The 18,834-nt window shown below is 37.7% G+C and overlaps 1 protein-coding gene across 6 annotated transcripts in view; it reads left to right on the forward strand.

Annotated features, from left to right (window-relative positions):
• Nucleotides 1–16,193, forward strand: part of poc1bl (POC1 centriolar protein homolog B (Chlamydomonas), like) — a 41,639-nt gene extending 25,446 nt beyond the window's left edge. For all 6 annotated transcript variants that reach the window (XM_069913629.1, XM_069913631.1, XM_069913630.1 and 3 more), the window contains 4 exons: nt 765–896; nt 2,174–2,284; nt 11,718–11,870; nt 15,470–16,193. In XM_069913629.1, coding sequence (XP_069769730.1) covers nt 765–896; nt 2,174–2,284; nt 11,718–11,870; nt 15,470–15,598 — 525 coding nt within the window. In that variant the 3' untranslated portion in view covers nt 15,599–16,193. The remainder of the gene's footprint in view (nt 1–764; nt 897–2,173; nt 2,285–11,717; nt 11,871–15,469) is intronic.
• Nucleotides 16,194–18,834: the final 2,641 nt, after the last annotated feature.

An 18,834-nucleotide genomic window follows, 5' to 3' on the forward strand; every position in this document is an offset into this window, starting at 1 on the left:
CAACGTATGAATATCGTTGTGAATAAAGTGCGTCAGCATGCTTCCTTTCTCAGGAGTTTGCGAAGATTGAAAACCTTGACAAATTTCTACAAATATGTAGTGGAAAGTGTGCTGACCAGCTGCATCATGGTCTGGTATGGGGCCACCAAAATCTTTGGTGCACAGTCCTGAAAAATGGACGCAGGCACAACTCTCCCCAACATGAGAAAATTGACATGGAATTCTGCTATTAGAGAGCAGCGGCAATTATAAAGGATCCACACCACCCAGGTCCTGTTGTGTTCTTGATGATGCCATTAGCAAATTGGTATAGGTGGCACAAGACTCATACCACCATGTTCAGGAACAGTTGTTATACCTCACCATCAGACTCTTAAACAATAGACTTAATCAGAGATCAGTTAAGGACTCTTTGCACATTATTTATTATTGAATATTTATTTTCTGTATTGCACAGTCATTTTGTTTACATTTCTCTTTTGTATGCATAGCATTTCTTGTGTAGTTTTGTGAATTGAAAATTCTGTCTGGCCTACAGGAAAAAGAATCTCTGGGTTGCATATGATGTTATGTTCGTACTCTCAAATTAAATTTGCACATTGGAGATTCGATTCTTCTATTTGAATTATATTTAGATTGTCAATTGATCAACATCCCAAACTTCTCCAGTATTAGCATTGGATACTTGCAAAGAATAAAGCAGGAGCAGTTAATTCACGCGACATTTAGAAGTGTTTGCTACAGAAGTTTTTCTTTCATTAAAGGAAAAATATGGGGATATTTCTGAAAGGAAACTACTCAGAGATCGTTTGCAGTGCAACAGTTTCCATTGGTATTTGAAGACAATATATCCAGAATTGCATGTACCAGAGGATCGTCCCAACTGGCATGGAGCGGTAAGTAGGAGTATTCTTATTATTTCTCTTGAAACCATTTTGTAGCAGCCTTCTTTTAGGTGAAATAACCTTAAAAAGCTATTTAGAAAGGCCAGGAATTGAAAGTAAATTGATAACTTATTCAGAGAACTGGTACAAAACTGAGGACCTGGAGAGCCTCTTGTACTGTAAAAGTAGAATGCATTTTGAAATAAATGGGACTTAGAGGACTGTTTATTTACTTGTCATACCTGTTACAGTTAGAAGGAATCTTCTGTGAGCAGTTCAACAGATCAACTCTAGCATTTGTAAAGACATGTAAATTAGAAGAACAAGAGCAAAGAATTGCAACAAAAAGAAATATCAATTAGTACAAAGCTTGGGCAGAATAAGAGCACTGTTGTGAGGCTCATTCAGGAGCCTGATGGCTGCTGTGTGCAATTTCACACTCTTGAGCCTTCACCTGGATTGGAGAAGGAACTATGTCTGGGGTACAATGGATCTTTCAGTGTGTTGCCTATCTTTCCTGGGAGGGAGGAGTTGCAGACAGAGTCCATGGAGAGGAAGAAATGTTCTGATGCATGATACTCTGAGCTACATTCAACACCTTCTGCAGCTTATTTTAGTCATTAGTAGAGCACCTCTCATGGTATACATCCAGCAATTTTGGTTTTGATTGTGCACCTGTAGAAATTGTTGAGGGACAAGGGGGATGTGCCACACTTTCTTAGACTGGGAAGTTATTGTATTATTAAGTTGTAATAAAACATCATCGAATTCACAGCTGTAGAGAAATAGAGCATTGTAACAATCTACTAAAAATTGTGTTTCACTGGATGTAACTCGGGAGCAGTGTAAATATTAAATAAAATGATTATCAGAGCATGTCTGCTGCAAGATAAATGTAATTGTCCTCAAATAATGGTTTGATGGGATTGTTCAAAAGCTGAAATAGACTTAATTGGTTAAATGACCTCCTCTGTCAATTGGAAAATATGAAAATTACATTCTATCTTCTAGGGGTTTGAGAAGAAATGGATCTTTCAGGAAAGCAAAACAAATTGCATGGCATCACTTCCAATGTATAGATTTTAAGCATGAAGTAGCATTCAGATAAGCAGAAGTCAAGTATAAGGGGGAGGCTAATTTTTAACATGTGCAAAAGCTGCTTGATTTTGCATTCAATGTTTACTTTGATAACTGTTGGAAATATTAATCATTGTGAATAGATGTGATGTTGTACACTTTGAGTGCATTTCTTTTTCTGATAATTCTATCAATGGCCCATTGCTTCCCAGATTCGCTCAGAAGGGATTAATTCTGAGTGCCTGGATTACAATGCACCAGATCATAACCCAACAGGAGCACATCTGTCTTTATTTGGATGCCATGGTCAAGGAGGTAATCAGGTAGATGTTGTAATTTCTTTAATAATTCAAACCATGCATCTTCTTCATAAAGTAATGTCAGCTATAAAAAATTTGCATATTTTAAATGTCTTTCAAGAAAGTTTGGATTATGGTGCTAGTAAATACAATGTAAGAAAGAACAGGAGATTTTAAACAATATTGCTAAGTATAAAACCTGAATATAACAACTGGGGGTTTAAAGTACAGAGATAGGAGTGAGGAATGGTTGATGAACTGTTGGAAGTATTCAACTTGGCTCCCTAAACATCTTTATCAATGAAATGGACTGCTGTTTTATGAACAGATAGTAATAACATGGTAAGATTTCCATGAAGTTATGGCTGCATATATTTCCTATAGGGACAGTTGATCGCTTGTATGAATTATGCCTATTTTGTTGTGTAAACTTTAAACATACAGTATAACTCTGATAATCCGAAATTGGATTCTCCAAAATCCTCATTTATACAAAAGCATTTTAAAATTTCAGATAAATGAGTATATCTGAAACAAATCAGAAATCCTAATTTATCTGAAATTTTTAAGCCAAACTGACCTCACAGGTTGAAAAATAATTCACTCAACATGAAATTAGAACGACGATTGTCCTTGTTTCAGGTAACTCCCACCCTCTCTCCTTCTCCTATTGATTTTTTTCTCTAACTTTCCCTCTCAAACTGTGTGCCACTGTCTCCCAGCTGCAAGCAGTTGGAAGGATCCCTTGTCCTGGTGTCATCAAGGAGAGCGGCCTCCCAGCAGCAGCGGGGATGTCGGGCTCCCGGCAGGAACAAGACCTCGGTGGGGTGGTGTTGGTGATCGGTGGCGGCCAGTATTTTGTTTTATGAGAATGAAATATTTTAGTGCTTAAAAAGCCTTACTTTGTTTATTGTTGTTTAACCATTGATTCAAGTGATTTGCTGCTGCTACTGGGCTGTTTTTAAAAAATGACCAGTTGTCCGGGAAAAAAAAATGTTTATCCAACATAGGCCCGGACCAGACCATTTTGGATAATTGGAGTTACACTGTAATAGGCATATTCAATTATAAAACTGCAGAAAGTATTCTTATTATACCTTCAAGGCTTTAGGTTCATGAAGAGGGACAATGAAATATTTTTAAAGTGCAACTACTTAGTTCTGCAGCATACCATTTTCACATAGCAAGATCCCACAATAAACTGTGATAATGTTGATAGTCGAAAAACTCCCTATCTTTTTCCAAGAAATGACATGATTTTTTTTAAAATTTGATGGAGCAGTTTGTAGCTTTGGTTCCTTGGTACCATTGATGCCTGTATTGAATAAGTGAATGGGGTTTGAATAGAAAATCTTATGAATTGAATTAGTGTTATCAATTGAATCACAGCTGACACTCAAATCCAGTATTAGAGGTATCCAGTATTACAACATGAATGTAAATGAATTAAAACTGGAATTTCAGATCATTTAGTTTTATCCAAGCTGCATCAAGTCTAAATCTGATCATGATATGCAAGATTACATTTGAAGGCTCTTTAAAAGCAGTATATTCCTACTTGTTTGCTGATTTGAAGTATAATCTGAAATATTTTCTTCAAAGATGGCTCCGATTTCAGTAGGCATGATTAATATTTTTTGCATCTGCTGACTCCAGTTTCTCTCAAAGATTTACCCACAAAGTTGGTCAAATGTTTGTAATACAAGTATCATTTGAATGTTAATGATTTCCAAGTACGTTCATTGAGAAAGCACGAGGGGCTCTTCCAACTTTATAATCAGAGTTGTCATTTATGAAATTGACAAATTGGTTCTCATAAAGACACGTTTAAGATTTGATTTAGAAAGGGCTGTAATCTTTGAAATACATAGCAGGCCCAGCAGTATCTTACTGCTAAAGCGATGTCATTGCTTGCCTATGAATACATTGTCAAAATTCTAACTGTAAGGTATTTCTTTTACATTTAAAATCTCACGAAATCATCTCAAAGTACTTCACATTGAGGGGGAAGAGAGGTTGAAAAAGAGGATAAAGAGAATGTTGAATAACAGCCACATGCGTTTAACATTCTTAACATGATGAAATATTAGAGGGTAGCGAGCATTAAACAAATGTCCCGAGGATCATCCTGACATGAAAATGAGAAGACTACCTTCTCCAGATTGAAAAAAACTTCTTGAGATCTTTACTCCAGTGATACAAATCAAGAATGAAAGAAATCTCACTCTGTGTCCTGGGATGTACTGGAATATAGATGAGAATAGAAGCAGAATCTGGTAAGAGGGAAATTTCTGATTTGTGTAGGAGGAAAAAAGGCCAATTGGACTGTGAATACAGTGAGGATTCCCCTCTGCACATGTACATTATTGGATTAGATTTTAATTACATCTATTTCAAAGCAACATAATAAAAATTGTAGAACATCTTATTGTTAAAAGCTGCCAAAAAAAAGTTTAATACTTACATGATCAGCTGAATATTTATTTTCAGACATGTGGTTCTGTTAATACAATCCATGAAATGTTTTCAATTTTCAGAGACTGTAATATTTTTGATGCAGACCCTTTAAGTACCAGGGAATAAAGGTGTGCTGATCACATTTCACGCACCATCTTTGCTTCTGCAAATTTATGTGCATACATATATTTGTAGGATATCAAAATAATTAAAGTACTCAAACTACATCTCCTACATTTTTGTCCATGGCCAGTTAAAGATGTTTTAAAATTTCTTAATCAAACTAACAATGTGTATTCAAACTGTCAAACAAAAAATTTGATTAAGCTACAACACTGATTTAATAAAAAATGGAGCACGATATTGTCTTGGGTAAACTTATACCTCTCATTTTGTTCATTTTAGATTGGTCACAGTGTTTGAGCTACCGAAAGAAAATAGACACACACACCGAGAGCAGTTCAGTTTATACAAATGTTTATTACTAATTCAAAAGCTGATTTCACACTACAATATGCAAGCCCTTCCCAACTATACTTATCAACGCTTGGACTGGTCCCAACTGCCGAAGCGAGGCAACGACTGCACACTTGTAGTAGGTTGTCAGGGCGCTGGTAGCAGCTTCTCCACCTCCCCCGACTGGGACGTTGCTCGGACTCTGGCTGTTCTTCCTTCTTGACAAGGGGTGTTCCCACCCCTCGGAGAGTCTAAACTTCAGCAGCAGGACCACAGGCTTATATACCCCAAAAACAATTATCATGCGCCTACTCCTTCTAATATTTGTCAGTCAAAATCAAAACTGAACATTACATTCTACAATTTAGAAGATTAATTATTATGGAACCAGGATGTTATAATTTCCTGGTTTATCTCATAGATACAAAGACTTATTAAAACTTCTCGAGCAAGACAGGTTGTGACCAATTCGTCAATTTCAGAGTGTCGTATTTGACAACTGCTTTCCCTGGGCCTCACGGTGGAATTCCATTTCAAAGTGTATCTTCAGATAAGTCCCCATGGCTGAGTTTAATTACATCTGCTAGTTCTGAAAGTAAGGTGACCTGCGTGTGGACCCAGTGTCGTCAGTTCCACATAAGCAAAAAGCATCTGAGTACATGGTTTTAATCCTCCATTACAGATATTTCCCATTATATTTGCCACATCTCAAATGGAATGGGTTCATTTGGATATGAATTTATTAATATAAATTTATAAACTGGCAATTTTCTTTGGGCAACAGAGAAATGTGGAACATTTGATGAGTTGTTTCAATGCTAATCTGAGATGCTCAAGTCACAATTGGTGAATCTATCAACCATAATAATATACAAAACCGTATTCTATATTTAATTGAGAAAAGGCACAATGGTGTCACCTCATTGGATGGTCTATGAATCTCACTTTCAGTATTTAGGTTCCAATTGACAAACAAGGGGATGAGGGAGTAGCTGGTGAGGGTAGACTATGAATGCAGGCTTTCCGGAGGGACAGTTGAGGAATTGGGGGATATGGGGAGAAGGCAGGTAGGTGGAGTTAGGTCATAAATTAGATCAGCCATGATCTTATTGAATGGCGGAGCAGGCTCGGTTGGCCATTTTTGGCCTACTCCTGTTCCTACTTCTGTTCCTACTTCCTATGTTCCTAACAATGGAGGACTTTCAAAAGAGATTTTTCATGGTGCTCAACCAAAGTATATTCTACTTAAAAGCAAGGACAGTAAGGGTGGGGACAGCCAGCCTTGGATAACTAAAGAAATAAAGGAAGAGATCAAACTAAAAGCTCATGTGTACAAAGTTGCCAAGAACAATGGGAAACTAGAAAATTGGAATAATTTAAAAAGCAACAAAGAACCATGAAGCGAGCAATAAGGAGAGGGAACGTAGACTATGAGAAGATATTAACATAAAATATAAAAAGACATAAAAGATTTTATAATTATATAAAGCTCAAAAGGGTGGCTGAAGTGAAGGTTGGTCCCTTGGAAGATCAATGGAGAGAATTGATATTGGGTAATGAGAAAATGGCTGAGGCTTTGAATAACTATTTTATGTCAGAATTCATGGTGGAGGGTACCTCTTTCATGTCAAAGATGGATGTTATGGATATGATGCGAGGTGAAGACCTAAGTGCAGAGTTGGTAACTGTGAAGTTAAGTTATCCACTTTAGGAGAAAAAATGGAAGATCAGAGTATTATTTAAATGGCTTGTGATTGCAGGATGTTGCCAAACAGAAGGACTTGGGGGTATTTGTGCATGAATCTCAAAAGGTTGGTTTGCAGGTGCAGCAGTTTATCAAGATGACAAATGCACTGTTGATCTTCATTGCTAGGGGGATTGAATTTAGAAGCAGGGAGGTTATGCTGCATCTGGAGTACTGTGTGTATTTCTGGTCTCCATACTTGAGGTAAGATATACTGGCTTTGGAGGCAGTGCAGAGGCGATGCATCAGGTTGATTCCAGAGGGGGTAAGCCTATGATGAGAGATTGTCTGGGACTCAACTCACTGGAATTTAGAAGAATGAGAGGGAATAGTATAGTAATGTAAAATGATGAAAGACATTGATAAGAGAGAGGAAGGTAAGATGGTTCCATTGGTGGGGAAGATCAGAACAAGGAGACATAGCCACAAAACCCAGGGTAGTAGATTTAGGATGGAGATTAGGCGGAACTGCTTTTACCAGAACATGGTGAATCTGTGGAATTTGCTTCCCATTGAAGCAGGGAAGGCTACTTCAGTAAATATATTTAATACAAGGTTGCATAGATTTTTACATAGTAGGATGTGGAAAAGGCAGGTAGGTGCAGATGAGCCTGTCAACAGATCAGCCATGATTTCATTGAATGGCAGAGCATGCTTGACAAGCCAGATGGCCGACTCCTGCTCCTATTTTATATGTTCTTATGAGCTGATTTCCAGAGCAACAGAAAATGGTGAAATTGTAGTGCATATTTTACCACTTATTCCGGCATATAGGACGACCCAAACTTAAAAATGTCATCGCAAAAGGTTGGTTTGCAGGTGCAGCAGGCTATCAAGATGACAAATGGAATGATGGCTTACAGGAGTTGACAGTGGTTTATTTTTAAACATATAACATAACAATTACAGCATGGAAACAGGCCATTAGGCCCTTCTAGTCCGCACCGAACCAAACACCCCTTTCTAGTCCCACCTCCCTGCACAATGCCCATAACCCTCCATCTTCTTCTCATCCATATACCTGTCCAACCTTTTCTTAAATAATACAATTGACTCCGCCGCCACTATTTCTCCCGGAAGATCATTCCACACGGCTACCACTCTCTGAGTAAAGAAGTTCCCCCTCATGTTACCTCTAAACCTCTGCCCCTTAATTCTTAACTCATGTCCTCTTGTTTTAATCTTTCCTCCTCTTAACGGAAATAGTCTATCCACATCCACTCTGTCTATACCTTTCATAATCTTAAATACTTCTATCAAATCCCCTCTCAACCTTCTACGCTCCAAAGAATAAAGACCTAATCTGTCCAATCTATCCCTATACTCTAGATGCTTAAACCCAGGTAACATTCTGGTAAACCTTCTCTGCACTCTCTCCACTCTGTTTATATCCTTCCTATAATTAGGCGACCAGAACTGCACACAGAACTCCAAATTAGGCCGCACCAACGTCTTATACAATCTCAACATCACCTCCCAACTCCTATATTCCATGCAATGATTGATAAAGGCCAGCATACTAAAAGCCTTCTTCACCACCCTATTCACGTGAGTTTCTACCTTCAGGGAACGATGTACCGTCACTCCTAAATCTTTCTGCTCTTCTGTATTCCTCAATGCTCTCCCATTTACCACGTATGTCCTATTCTGATTCTTCTTACCAAAATGAAGCACCTCACACTTATCAGCATTAAATTCCATCTGCCATTTTTCAGCCCACTTTTCTAAGCAGCCCAAATCCCTCTGCAATCCTTGAAAACCTTCTTCATTATCCACTATTCCACCTATCTTAGTATCGTCTGCATATTTACTAATCCAATTCACCACCCCATCATCTAGATCATTAATGTATATAACGAACAACAATGGACCCAATACAGATCCTTGAGGCACACCACTGGTCACCGGCCTCCAACCTGACAGACAATTATCCACTACCACTCTCTGGCCTCTCCCTTTCAGCCAATGTTCAATCCATTTGACTATCTTAAAATTTATACCTAAAGACTGCACCTTCCTAACTAACCTTCCATGTGGTACCTTATCGAAGGCCTTACTGAAGTCCATATAGACAACATCCACTGTGCTACCCTCATCCACATTCCTAGTCACCTCTTCAAAAAATTCAATCAGATTGGTCAAACATGACCTTCCTCCCACAAATCCATGTTGAGTGCTCCTGATCAGACCCTGTCTATCCAGATGTTTATAAGTACTATCTCTAAGAATTTTCTCCATTAATTTACCTACCACAGACGTCAAACTTACAGGCCGATAGTTGCCAGGCTTCCTCCTTGAACCCTTTTTAAATAACGGAACCACATGCGCAATGCGCCAATCCTCCGGCAATATCCCCATATCTAATGACATTTGGAAAATTACCGCCAGAGCCTCTGCTATTTCCTCCTTCACTTCTCTCAATGTCCTGGGGAAGATCCCGTCTGGTCCCGGAGACTTATCCACCTTTATATTCTTCAAAAGCCTTAAAACTACACCTTTTGTAATCTCTATATTCCCCATATTTACCCAATTTGCTTTTTTTATCTCACATCTCCCAATATCCTTCTCCTTAGTGAATACCGAAGAAAAGAAACTGTTCAATATCTCCCCCATTTCTCTAGGCTCCACACACAGTTTTCCGCTCTGATTTTCTAAGGGACCAATTTTGTCTCTAGCTTTCCTCTTACCATTAACATATTTGTAGAACTCTTTTGGATTAGTTTTTACCCTGCTTGCCATAGTTTTCTCGTACCTTCTTTTAGCTTTCCTAATTCCTCTCTTAAGATTCCTCTTACATTCAATGTATCTTTCAAACATCTCCTTAACTCCATGCTTCTTATATCTAATGTACGCCTCCCTTTTTCTTCGAACCAAGTTTCCAATATTCCTTGAAAACCACGGCTCTCTCAAACCTTTTGCCCCTCCTTTTAACCTAACAGGAACATAAAGCTTTTGCACTCTCAAAATCTGATCTTTAAAAGACTTCCATCTCTCTACTACATCCTGCCCATAAAACAAATTGTCCCAATGCACACCCTGCAAGTCCTTTCGCATCTCCTCAAATCTAGCTTTTCCCCAATCAAAAACCTCAATCCTTGGCCCTGATTTCTCTCTTTCCATAATGACATTGAAGCTGATGGCATTATGATCACTGGACCCGAAGTGCTCGCCAACACTAACCTCCGTCACTTGACCCATCCCATTTGCCAACAGTAGATCTAACACTGCTCCTTCTCTGGTCGGCACCTCTACATATTGTTGTAAAAAACTATCTTGCACACATTTCACAAACTCTAACCCATCCAGTCCTTTCACAGAATGTGTTTCCCAATCTATATGTGGAAAATTAAAATCTCCCATAATTACAACCCTGTGCTTATCACAAATATCCACTATCTCCCTACAGATTTGCTCCTCTAGGTCTCGGTCCCCTCCGGGTGGTCTATAATACACCCCTACAAGTGTAACCTCTCCTTTCCTACTCCTCAGTTCCACCCAAATAGCCTCCGTGGATGTGCCCTCTAATCTATCCTTCCTAGGCACCGCTGTAATATTTTCCCTGACAAGCAATGCAACCCCACCTCCTCTTGCCCCTCCGACTCTATCACACCTAAAACAACGAAACCCAGGGATATTCAGTTGCCAATCACATCCCTCCTGCAACCATGTCTCACTAATCACTACCACATCATACTTCCAAGTATCAATCCACACCTTCAGCTCATCCACCTTTTTTACAATACTCCTGGCATTAAAATATATGAATTTCAGAGATTTCCCAATTTTTAATCCCTGTTTTCCCTCATCTTTAATAACAACATTATTTACTTTTCCTGCCAATTGCCCTTCATCTTCTTCCAGAGCATTTCCCTTCTCTATCACCTGCCCATCCATATTCAAATACTTACTACAAACTTTCTTTGTTTGCATTCTAACCTTCTCCTTACTGCTCTGTACTATTTTGTTCCCTCCCCCCAACCATTCTAGTTTAAAGGATCCTGAGTAGCCCTAGCAAATACCTCTGCCAGGACTCTGGTCCCCCTGGGATTTAAGTGTAACCCGTCCTTACTGTACAGGTCACATCTCCCCCAAAAAAGGTCCCAGTTATCCAGAAACTTAAAACCCTGCCCCTTACTCCACCCCTTCAGCCACGTGTTAATCCTCCACCTCATTCTATTTCTATTCACACTATCATGTGGCACAGGGAGTAATCCAGAGATTACCCCCTTTGCGGTCCTTCTTTTTAACTCCCTACCTAACTGCCTGTACTCACTTTTTAATTCTCTAATTCTCTAATTCTCCCTATGTCATTGGTACCTACATGTACCACGACCTCTGGCTCCTGTCCCTCCCACTTTAGGATATCTGGGACACGAGCAGCAACATCCCGGACCCTGGCACCTAATATGCTAATAAAATTAAAACTTTACAGGGTAATTTGTTATTACAATATTGTGATTTCCTTTTAACAGCATCCACCAGTCAGTGGTAAGTGCCAGATTTGGGGGTCATCTAATACAAAAGGTATTGCTCAAAATCAACATTTTAGGTGGAAATTCCAGGTGTTGTCCAATACACAAAATGTCCTATATGCCGGCATAGACTGAACATTGTGTTAGTCAATAATAACTATTACAGAAAATGATAGTTATAACTGTAAGTAGCCTTAATAGAATAACAGTATGCTTTTAGTTCTTTGTGTGTAAATAATGTATTTTTTAAATTTTTTAATAGAGGAGTTGTTGATTTTACCACTTTCAGGTCATATTTCATATGCACATTTTTCTTTAACAAAATCAGTATTTTGAATACACATCCAAAAAGGAAATTCGATTTAATTCTGTGACTGAACTGTGTGCTGAAGTAATTGAAGGACAAAATACCATTGGAATGAAGTATTGTCCTTCAGATGATGCCCCTGTTCCAGAATCCATCATTTGGGAATTTAAATCTGTAAGTAATCAAAATTAACAATAAATAAAATGGATAAAAGAAAAATTAACATTTAAACTTGAATCCTGCAAGCAAGTTAACAATTTTCCTTTCTACTCTACCTCTGAACACCCCCCTACTGTTTGTGTTTTGAATGCTTTTTTGGTACACAGTCGGCTAAGCTGTTAGATGGGAGTTGCACACATTCATTCTGCCTTTGTTTCCCCACTTGGACTCCATTGGGTCCACACAATGAGACAAGTGTTATTATTTAAGATTTATTCTGTTATTAACTTTGTGGATATGAAAATAAATTTAGATGTCTTGAAATAATATAATAGACCAAAGAATTTAGACAGAGCCAATTTCATGCATGACCATATTTATGGCATACATTTGTTTTCCTTATAATGCATAATCTCATTGTTCTTCATGAGTTGGAGAAAGGAGGGGTCCATCAAGACAGCAAATTAAAAGGTCAATGGAAATCTTGATTCTACATTACATTTAGTCTTCCTCATATAAAGATTCTTATCTTTAAAATGAACTTATCTGAAACTCCATGTCACTGATTATAGGATTTTAGAATGATGCATTGCAAAGTTCTTTGAATGTCAACTTTGTGTGAAAATATTAACAGTTTGCAATAGATTTTATTGCAGATTGGCTTTGTGTGATGGAGGAGACAAATTTGCATCATTACATATTTCTGCAGGCAAATTAAAAATGTCAAATGAAAAAAATAATGTTTGACTTTTGTAAGTCAAGACTTTTGTAAGTCAAGACTTTTGTAAGTCAAGACTTTTGTAAGTCAAGACTTTTGTAAGTCAAGACTTTTGTAAGTCAAGACTTTTGTAAGTCAAGACTTTTGTAAGTCAAGACTTTTGTAAGTCAAGACTTTTGTAAGTCAAGACTTTTGTAAGTCAAGACTTTTGTAAGTCAAGACTTTTGTAAGTCTAGACTTTTGTAAGTCTAGACTTTTGTAAGAAAAGTTTGATGGAAGAATATTGTTCTGGAGTCTAGAAAAATTAAGTGTATAGAGAGAACATAGTTGTGATTTTGGTCTATTTATAGCCTTTCTACGTGCACATGGTTAGCGTAGCGGTGGGCACAACATTATGAATCCAGCATTGTCGGTAATGAGTTTTACATTCTCCCTGTGCTTGTGTGAGTTTTCTCCGGATGCTGTGGTTTCCTCCATCCTCCAAAACGTACGGGTTTGGTAGGTTAATTGGGTGTAATTAGTAGCACAAGTTTCATGGGCTGGAAGGATTTCTACTGTGGTGTATCATGAAAATGTTTAAAAATTTAAAATATGGAGAGAGTGAAATCCTTTCACTGCTTTGAAGTCTTAAGCTTTATCTCCTTCCATGTCTCCTTTCCAGCTTTCTAAATCCAAACTGGAAACTATCAGCCATAAAACTAGATGCACAGTATTATTAATATGCCTGAGGTACAGCAAAATAATTTTACTTCATGCTATTCTTGAAATGGGAAAATTTAGTTCTCATTTTGGAAGCTAAAAGTTGGAAATAGAATGTTTCCAGATAACAAAGAGGATCCATTCTTACAGACACCGTTAGACAATTTTGGCCCTAAGTTGGAAAATACACACATGTCACTTGATATGGACGCCATATCTCCATAATATTTTAATGAATGGCATCAAAAGCATAATTACTGAGAAGAGAGAAATGAAACTTGTCCCACTGTTCCTGTATGTTGGACTTTTTAATTTAATAGTAGTGTATGAGCTCAATCGTTGGTGTCTTTCAGATGGTTGTGACCTGGGGGAAGGCTGTATTTTCATCCCACAAATCATTTCCATTATTCAACTTCATCACTATGAATCTATATCCTCTATTTTGCACCATTCCCTAATAATTAGAATTGACCGAAAAAGGAGCTGAGAAATAATAATAATTTCAAACATTCGTGGGGCAATTTGGTAGCCGAAATTCAAATTCTCATTCCTACTTTTGTTAAAAAATTTATCCTACATTTTTCTCTTAAGTGACCAGACTTCATATTTAAGAATGGTGATGGGGATTTGGAACAATATTTGAAAGCAGGTGTTACAAGATCAAACCAGCAACCACAAAGAAGGCATATCACACAGGGGTAAAGACGAACAATTACTTTATTAACAAAAAAAATCACCTTCAAACTTTAATTCAAAATCCCCCCTTTTATAACAATGCCCACTGGTTACTATGCAAATTCCTATAAGTGTAAAAAAACTAATAAATTCTCCAGCCTAAAGTCTAAGTTATATTTCCAACCAGCCCACAGAAAAACTTAGACGCAAAACAAACACAAAACATACAAGACTCACAAAACTTCGATCTCAACTGAAGCAAAGATCATAAACAAAATTCAGTTTGCTTGGTAAACTGAAGCCAAAAGATCTTTGTGAGAGAGAGAGAGAGAGAGAGAGAGAGCACAAAATTCGAAGTCGTCTTCTTGTGTTGCTTGCAGAGAGAGGAACAACTGGCTTGGTCTGGATCCTTCTGGCTCCCTTCGGAATTTTCATCCTATTTGAAATCCCAACATTCTAAACTGTCCTCCTGACTCATGCTCTGGGCCTCCTGCCACTCCACAGCACCTCCCCAGTGGTGGTTTATCATCCAAGTCCAGACATTTTTAGATCATTTTCTGCACATGCTCAGTCCGTCTCCCACTCTCTCAGCAGTCCACCTACACCTTGGCTCTCTAAGGCAAACTGTCACTTTTTAACATAAAACCACACAACACATAGGCCAATATACAGAACTCTGTAACACAGTAAAGTCCCCTATTGCATACAGAGGTTACTTGCAAGAGCATTTGATATCCTTAGTCTGAAAAGGTATGGTGTGTTTCAAGACCTCAGAGTTAGATAAAATATTTGTTATTGATCAAGTGAGTCAAAATACCTTATTGGACTGACAGCATTTTTATTTACTTGTCCTTGCTTTTACAAGAAGTTGAGATTCATTTGTCTCAGCATTAATGAATAAAATAAAACAGTTTGACTTTCTGCTGAATTTGAACTGGGATAAATTGAAACTTAAGAGTGAAAAATGGATAGATCCTCATGTTTTGTATCCCACAACAAATGTCACCAATAGTAAAATATTCTGCCTAAATAGTTTAATCTTTTTGTTTGCTGGTGATTCCCAAAGCTGATTAATTTGTCACGAGAGCACTGCAAAGCAAAATTGTATTTTCAGGTCAAACTGATTTCTAAAAATTGAGTTTTTTGATGGACTATGGAGTTTGGTCTTTTGACCCACTTGGTGAAATTTTAATTTAAAAATTCGTTTCTGAAAATTTTCTGAAGTTATTTTGTGTATGGAATCAGAAATTGTAGTGCTGAATGGGTTCCATTTCTACTTGTCAATAAAAGCTGAAGTGGCTTCCACTTTATTGCCACTTTCCACTGTCACTCCACACATTTATATTCTTCCTTTTCATTTCCTATCTCTTTATTAATGCTTTTAGTAATAGAAGATTCCATATTCCAATAAGCTGATGTGTGAAGAAAAATATTTGAACTGTCTCTTCATTCTTTAGAGATGATGTTAATTTTTGTTACTTCTTGCATGTGTGGTGGATAAAGCTGTGCTATTTATTTGCAGGATGGAACAATCTTCCACCCCAAGTCTAACAAATGCATTAATACTTATCGTACAGCCGAAGGACGGATGGATGTTGAAATGAAACTTTGCAATTCACAAGACAGAAACCAAATCTGGCATTTTGAATAGAAGTATTATCCAGAATTTTACACAGCAAATCTTCAAGATGCTTTGACTTCACCTGTCAAAGTGAGATGAGACTCTAGTTAATATTTAACACTGAAGGTAAATGCATCACCCCTGTGCCTTACAAAGTAGGTGAAAGATATCTCGGTAGGGGAGGTTTTGGTGGTTGTGGACATTATTCAATTTTGAATGCTAGTCATTCTGCGTGCTTGCTTTTTTACATGCCTGATTCTTGGCTTCAATGTTTGATTTTTTTTTTCTCTCTTCCTTCACTACTAATTAAATTGTTTGGTGGATTTGATTGGGTATATGGCATGTAGTTTGTAAAAATCTGGCAATAATTTGTGTTATTTTGAAAAGGGAAAAAGATTGCTGGATTCAATCAAAAGCTAATGAAACAATTCACTGTTTCAGAATGTAAAGAGAAATTGTTGGTTTAGCATACAAATGATGAAAATGTTAAAAAAGGTTATGTGGTATTGGTAAGCACTTGCAAAGCAGGTGCAAAGGGACAGAATATCTAATACAGATTTAAAATACATGAAATAATCTACTGTATTAGAATTCTGTAAGAATAAATGGTCATTTTAAAAGAAAACAGACCTTCACTGTGTTGATTATCAATTCAAAGAATTAGAAATAATTACTAATGTTTAAAGAAATCCAAAATACTTTATTGATGGTCTTCCACAAAGACACAATGCACTGCAGATGCTGGAATCTGAAGCAAAAAAGCAAACTGCTGGAGGAACTCAGCAGGGTGGTTGGGGAAAGAGTTGTCGATGCTTCAGGCCAACTTCAATTCTGAATGTACAGAGGGTAGATGGCCAGTATAAAGAGAAGAGCGGAAAGAGTAAGGTAAGGGCCAGTAGATAATATGTGGTCTGAGGAGAGGTGAAGGAAGGCAGAAAGATGGAGCCAGGAGTTGGAGGGGTGAAGTTGGGAGACAGGTGAAGATGGCTGAAGTTTTATTTTTGACATTGGCCCCTGTGTTTTCTATAAATCACCCAAATTTTGGAAATAAAGTTTGTTATTTTAAGAATCTTAACCTGATTCACTTCCTTCAATAGTAGAATTAAACTGGAATAATAATAATTAAAAATAATGAATTTATAGCCATACTTGCCTCAGTCGAACAGATACTTGAAAAGAAAATCGATAATAGTAAACTACCATAATTAAATTAAGAGTCAAAAATAAATAAAATAATATAGTAATCTAGGTGCAAAAAAAGAGACTTGTCAAAATGCAGATAGTCTATGGTTTGTTTAACAAAGGGAGGCTCAAGAATCTGATTGAAAACAAAGCAGTCAGATTCTTGAGAATACTTGAACCCAGAGGTGCTGATTTTCCAGAAAGTAGCAGTGAGCAGAGGTTGCAAAACATGAAGGTCTGCAGATGCTGCGATTGTAGTAAAATCACAGAAATGTTGGCCAGGGTAGGAGTCCAGACCAACAGAAGTGTCAATTGGATAGGATAGGATGAAAGGTGAACATTAATTTTGGCTCTGTGAAAGGAGACAGAGGAAAAAGGGAAGAGAGAGAAAGAGACAGCTGGGGGAAAGGTGACAGGGGGAAGAAGAAAGGGGGTGTGGTTAACGGAAACCAGAAAAGTTGATATTAATGCCATCCAGTTGGAGGGTGCCCAGACAAAAGATGAGGTGCTGTTCCTCCATTTGCACGTGGTTTCAGTCATGAGACCACTTACAGACATGTCAGCAAGGCAATTGGATGGGGAATTAAAATGGGTGGCTACTGGGAGATCTAACCTATTGCAGTGGACACAGCTGTCTCTCAGTCTGTCCCAAGTCTCTTTGATGTAGAGGAGATCACGACGGGAGCACTGGATGCAGTTGATGGCCCCTGCAGATTCAAAAGTGAAATGTTGCTTCACTCTGAAGAGTTGTTTGGGGCCCTAAATGGTGGTGAGGGAGGAAGTGTGGGTACAAGAGGAGCATCTCCTGCGGTCACAGGAGTGGATGCTTTTTGTTGTGTGTTCCTCCTAGAAGAAGGGGAACATAGAATCGGTGGCTTTTAAGTTAATGAAGGCTATTTTTCTGTCTCTTTGGAAAAGAGGACAGATTTCTACTGTGTCGGTTTTGTGTTTGGCCACTTCATTTAACCCTTGTCTGGTTTGTGACTTCATCATGGAAGAAAATAGCCACTTTCGCTGTCTTTGAGAAGAGGGCAGATTCTTCGTGTTGAAAACCTAATTGTGAGTAAAAGAGGCCTGAAGATGTAATTATTTCTGAACTAAGAATTTAAGACCTTCAAGCAAGACTAAAATGATCCTGAACTTTTAATGACTGACTTTTCAGAGTGGCACTTTGAATTATCACATAAACATACATTTACATTTTATATTTGCACATAGTTGGGTTAAGTTTAGAGATAAATAAGAAATGTTATGTTATTAAAACATTGGTGAATTTTCCATTGCGGTTCCTGTGTTAGCGCTAACAAAAGCCCTTTAGTCCCAAGCATAATTGTTAGTAATTAACATCCTCTCTCCCACCTCATGCAGCTATATTTTTGCCCAAAAAGGCAAATTTGGACTTTAAGATTATTGTCAAATCCTTGGCAAATAGATTGGCAAAGTAATTAATGCGGACCAAACAGGCTTTGTGCAAAAGAGACGGTTGCTCTGCATAATTCATCTGGCTGAGTGTTGCTGTGGCCCTTGATGTGGAAAAAGCCTTCAAAAGACTGGATTGGGATTTTCTATTTAAGGTGTTGAAAAATTTGGGTTAGAGTAAACATTTATAAATTGGATTAAAGTTCTATATTCTGATTCTAAAGCCAAAGTGATTACTACAGGCAAATTTAATCAGCATTCCCATTATTCAGATCCAGTAGACGGAGCTGATCATTGTCTCCAGCTCTCTTTTTCCTCACAGAGCCGTTAGCAGAGTCAATCCAACAAGTCCAGACGTAAAAGGATTCAGGATCAATCAGGAAGAACAAAAAATTAATTTATTTGCTGACTCCGTTCTGATATATCTGATGGAGCCAGCAACCTCATTATAAAAACTGCAATCTTATCCGGAGGATTATGGGATAGTTTCTGGTTATAAAATCATAAAATTATGACATTTATGGGAGGGATTCAAATTCAGAGAAATTCACAACTTGAATGGCTGCTAAATGGTATAAAGTATTTAGGAATAAAGATAGATAGTAGCTTACAGAATTTGTATAAGTTGAACTATCTTCCTTTGCTTCAGAGAATTGGGAAGACTT

Source organism: Narcine bancroftii, chromosome 1 (genome assembly GCF_036971445.1).
Source record: "Narcine bancroftii isolate sNarBan1 chromosome 1, sNarBan1.hap1, whole genome shotgun sequence".
Taxonomy (NCBI): domain Eukaryota; kingdom Metazoa; phylum Chordata; class Chondrichthyes; order Torpediniformes; family Narcinidae; genus Narcine; species Narcine bancroftii.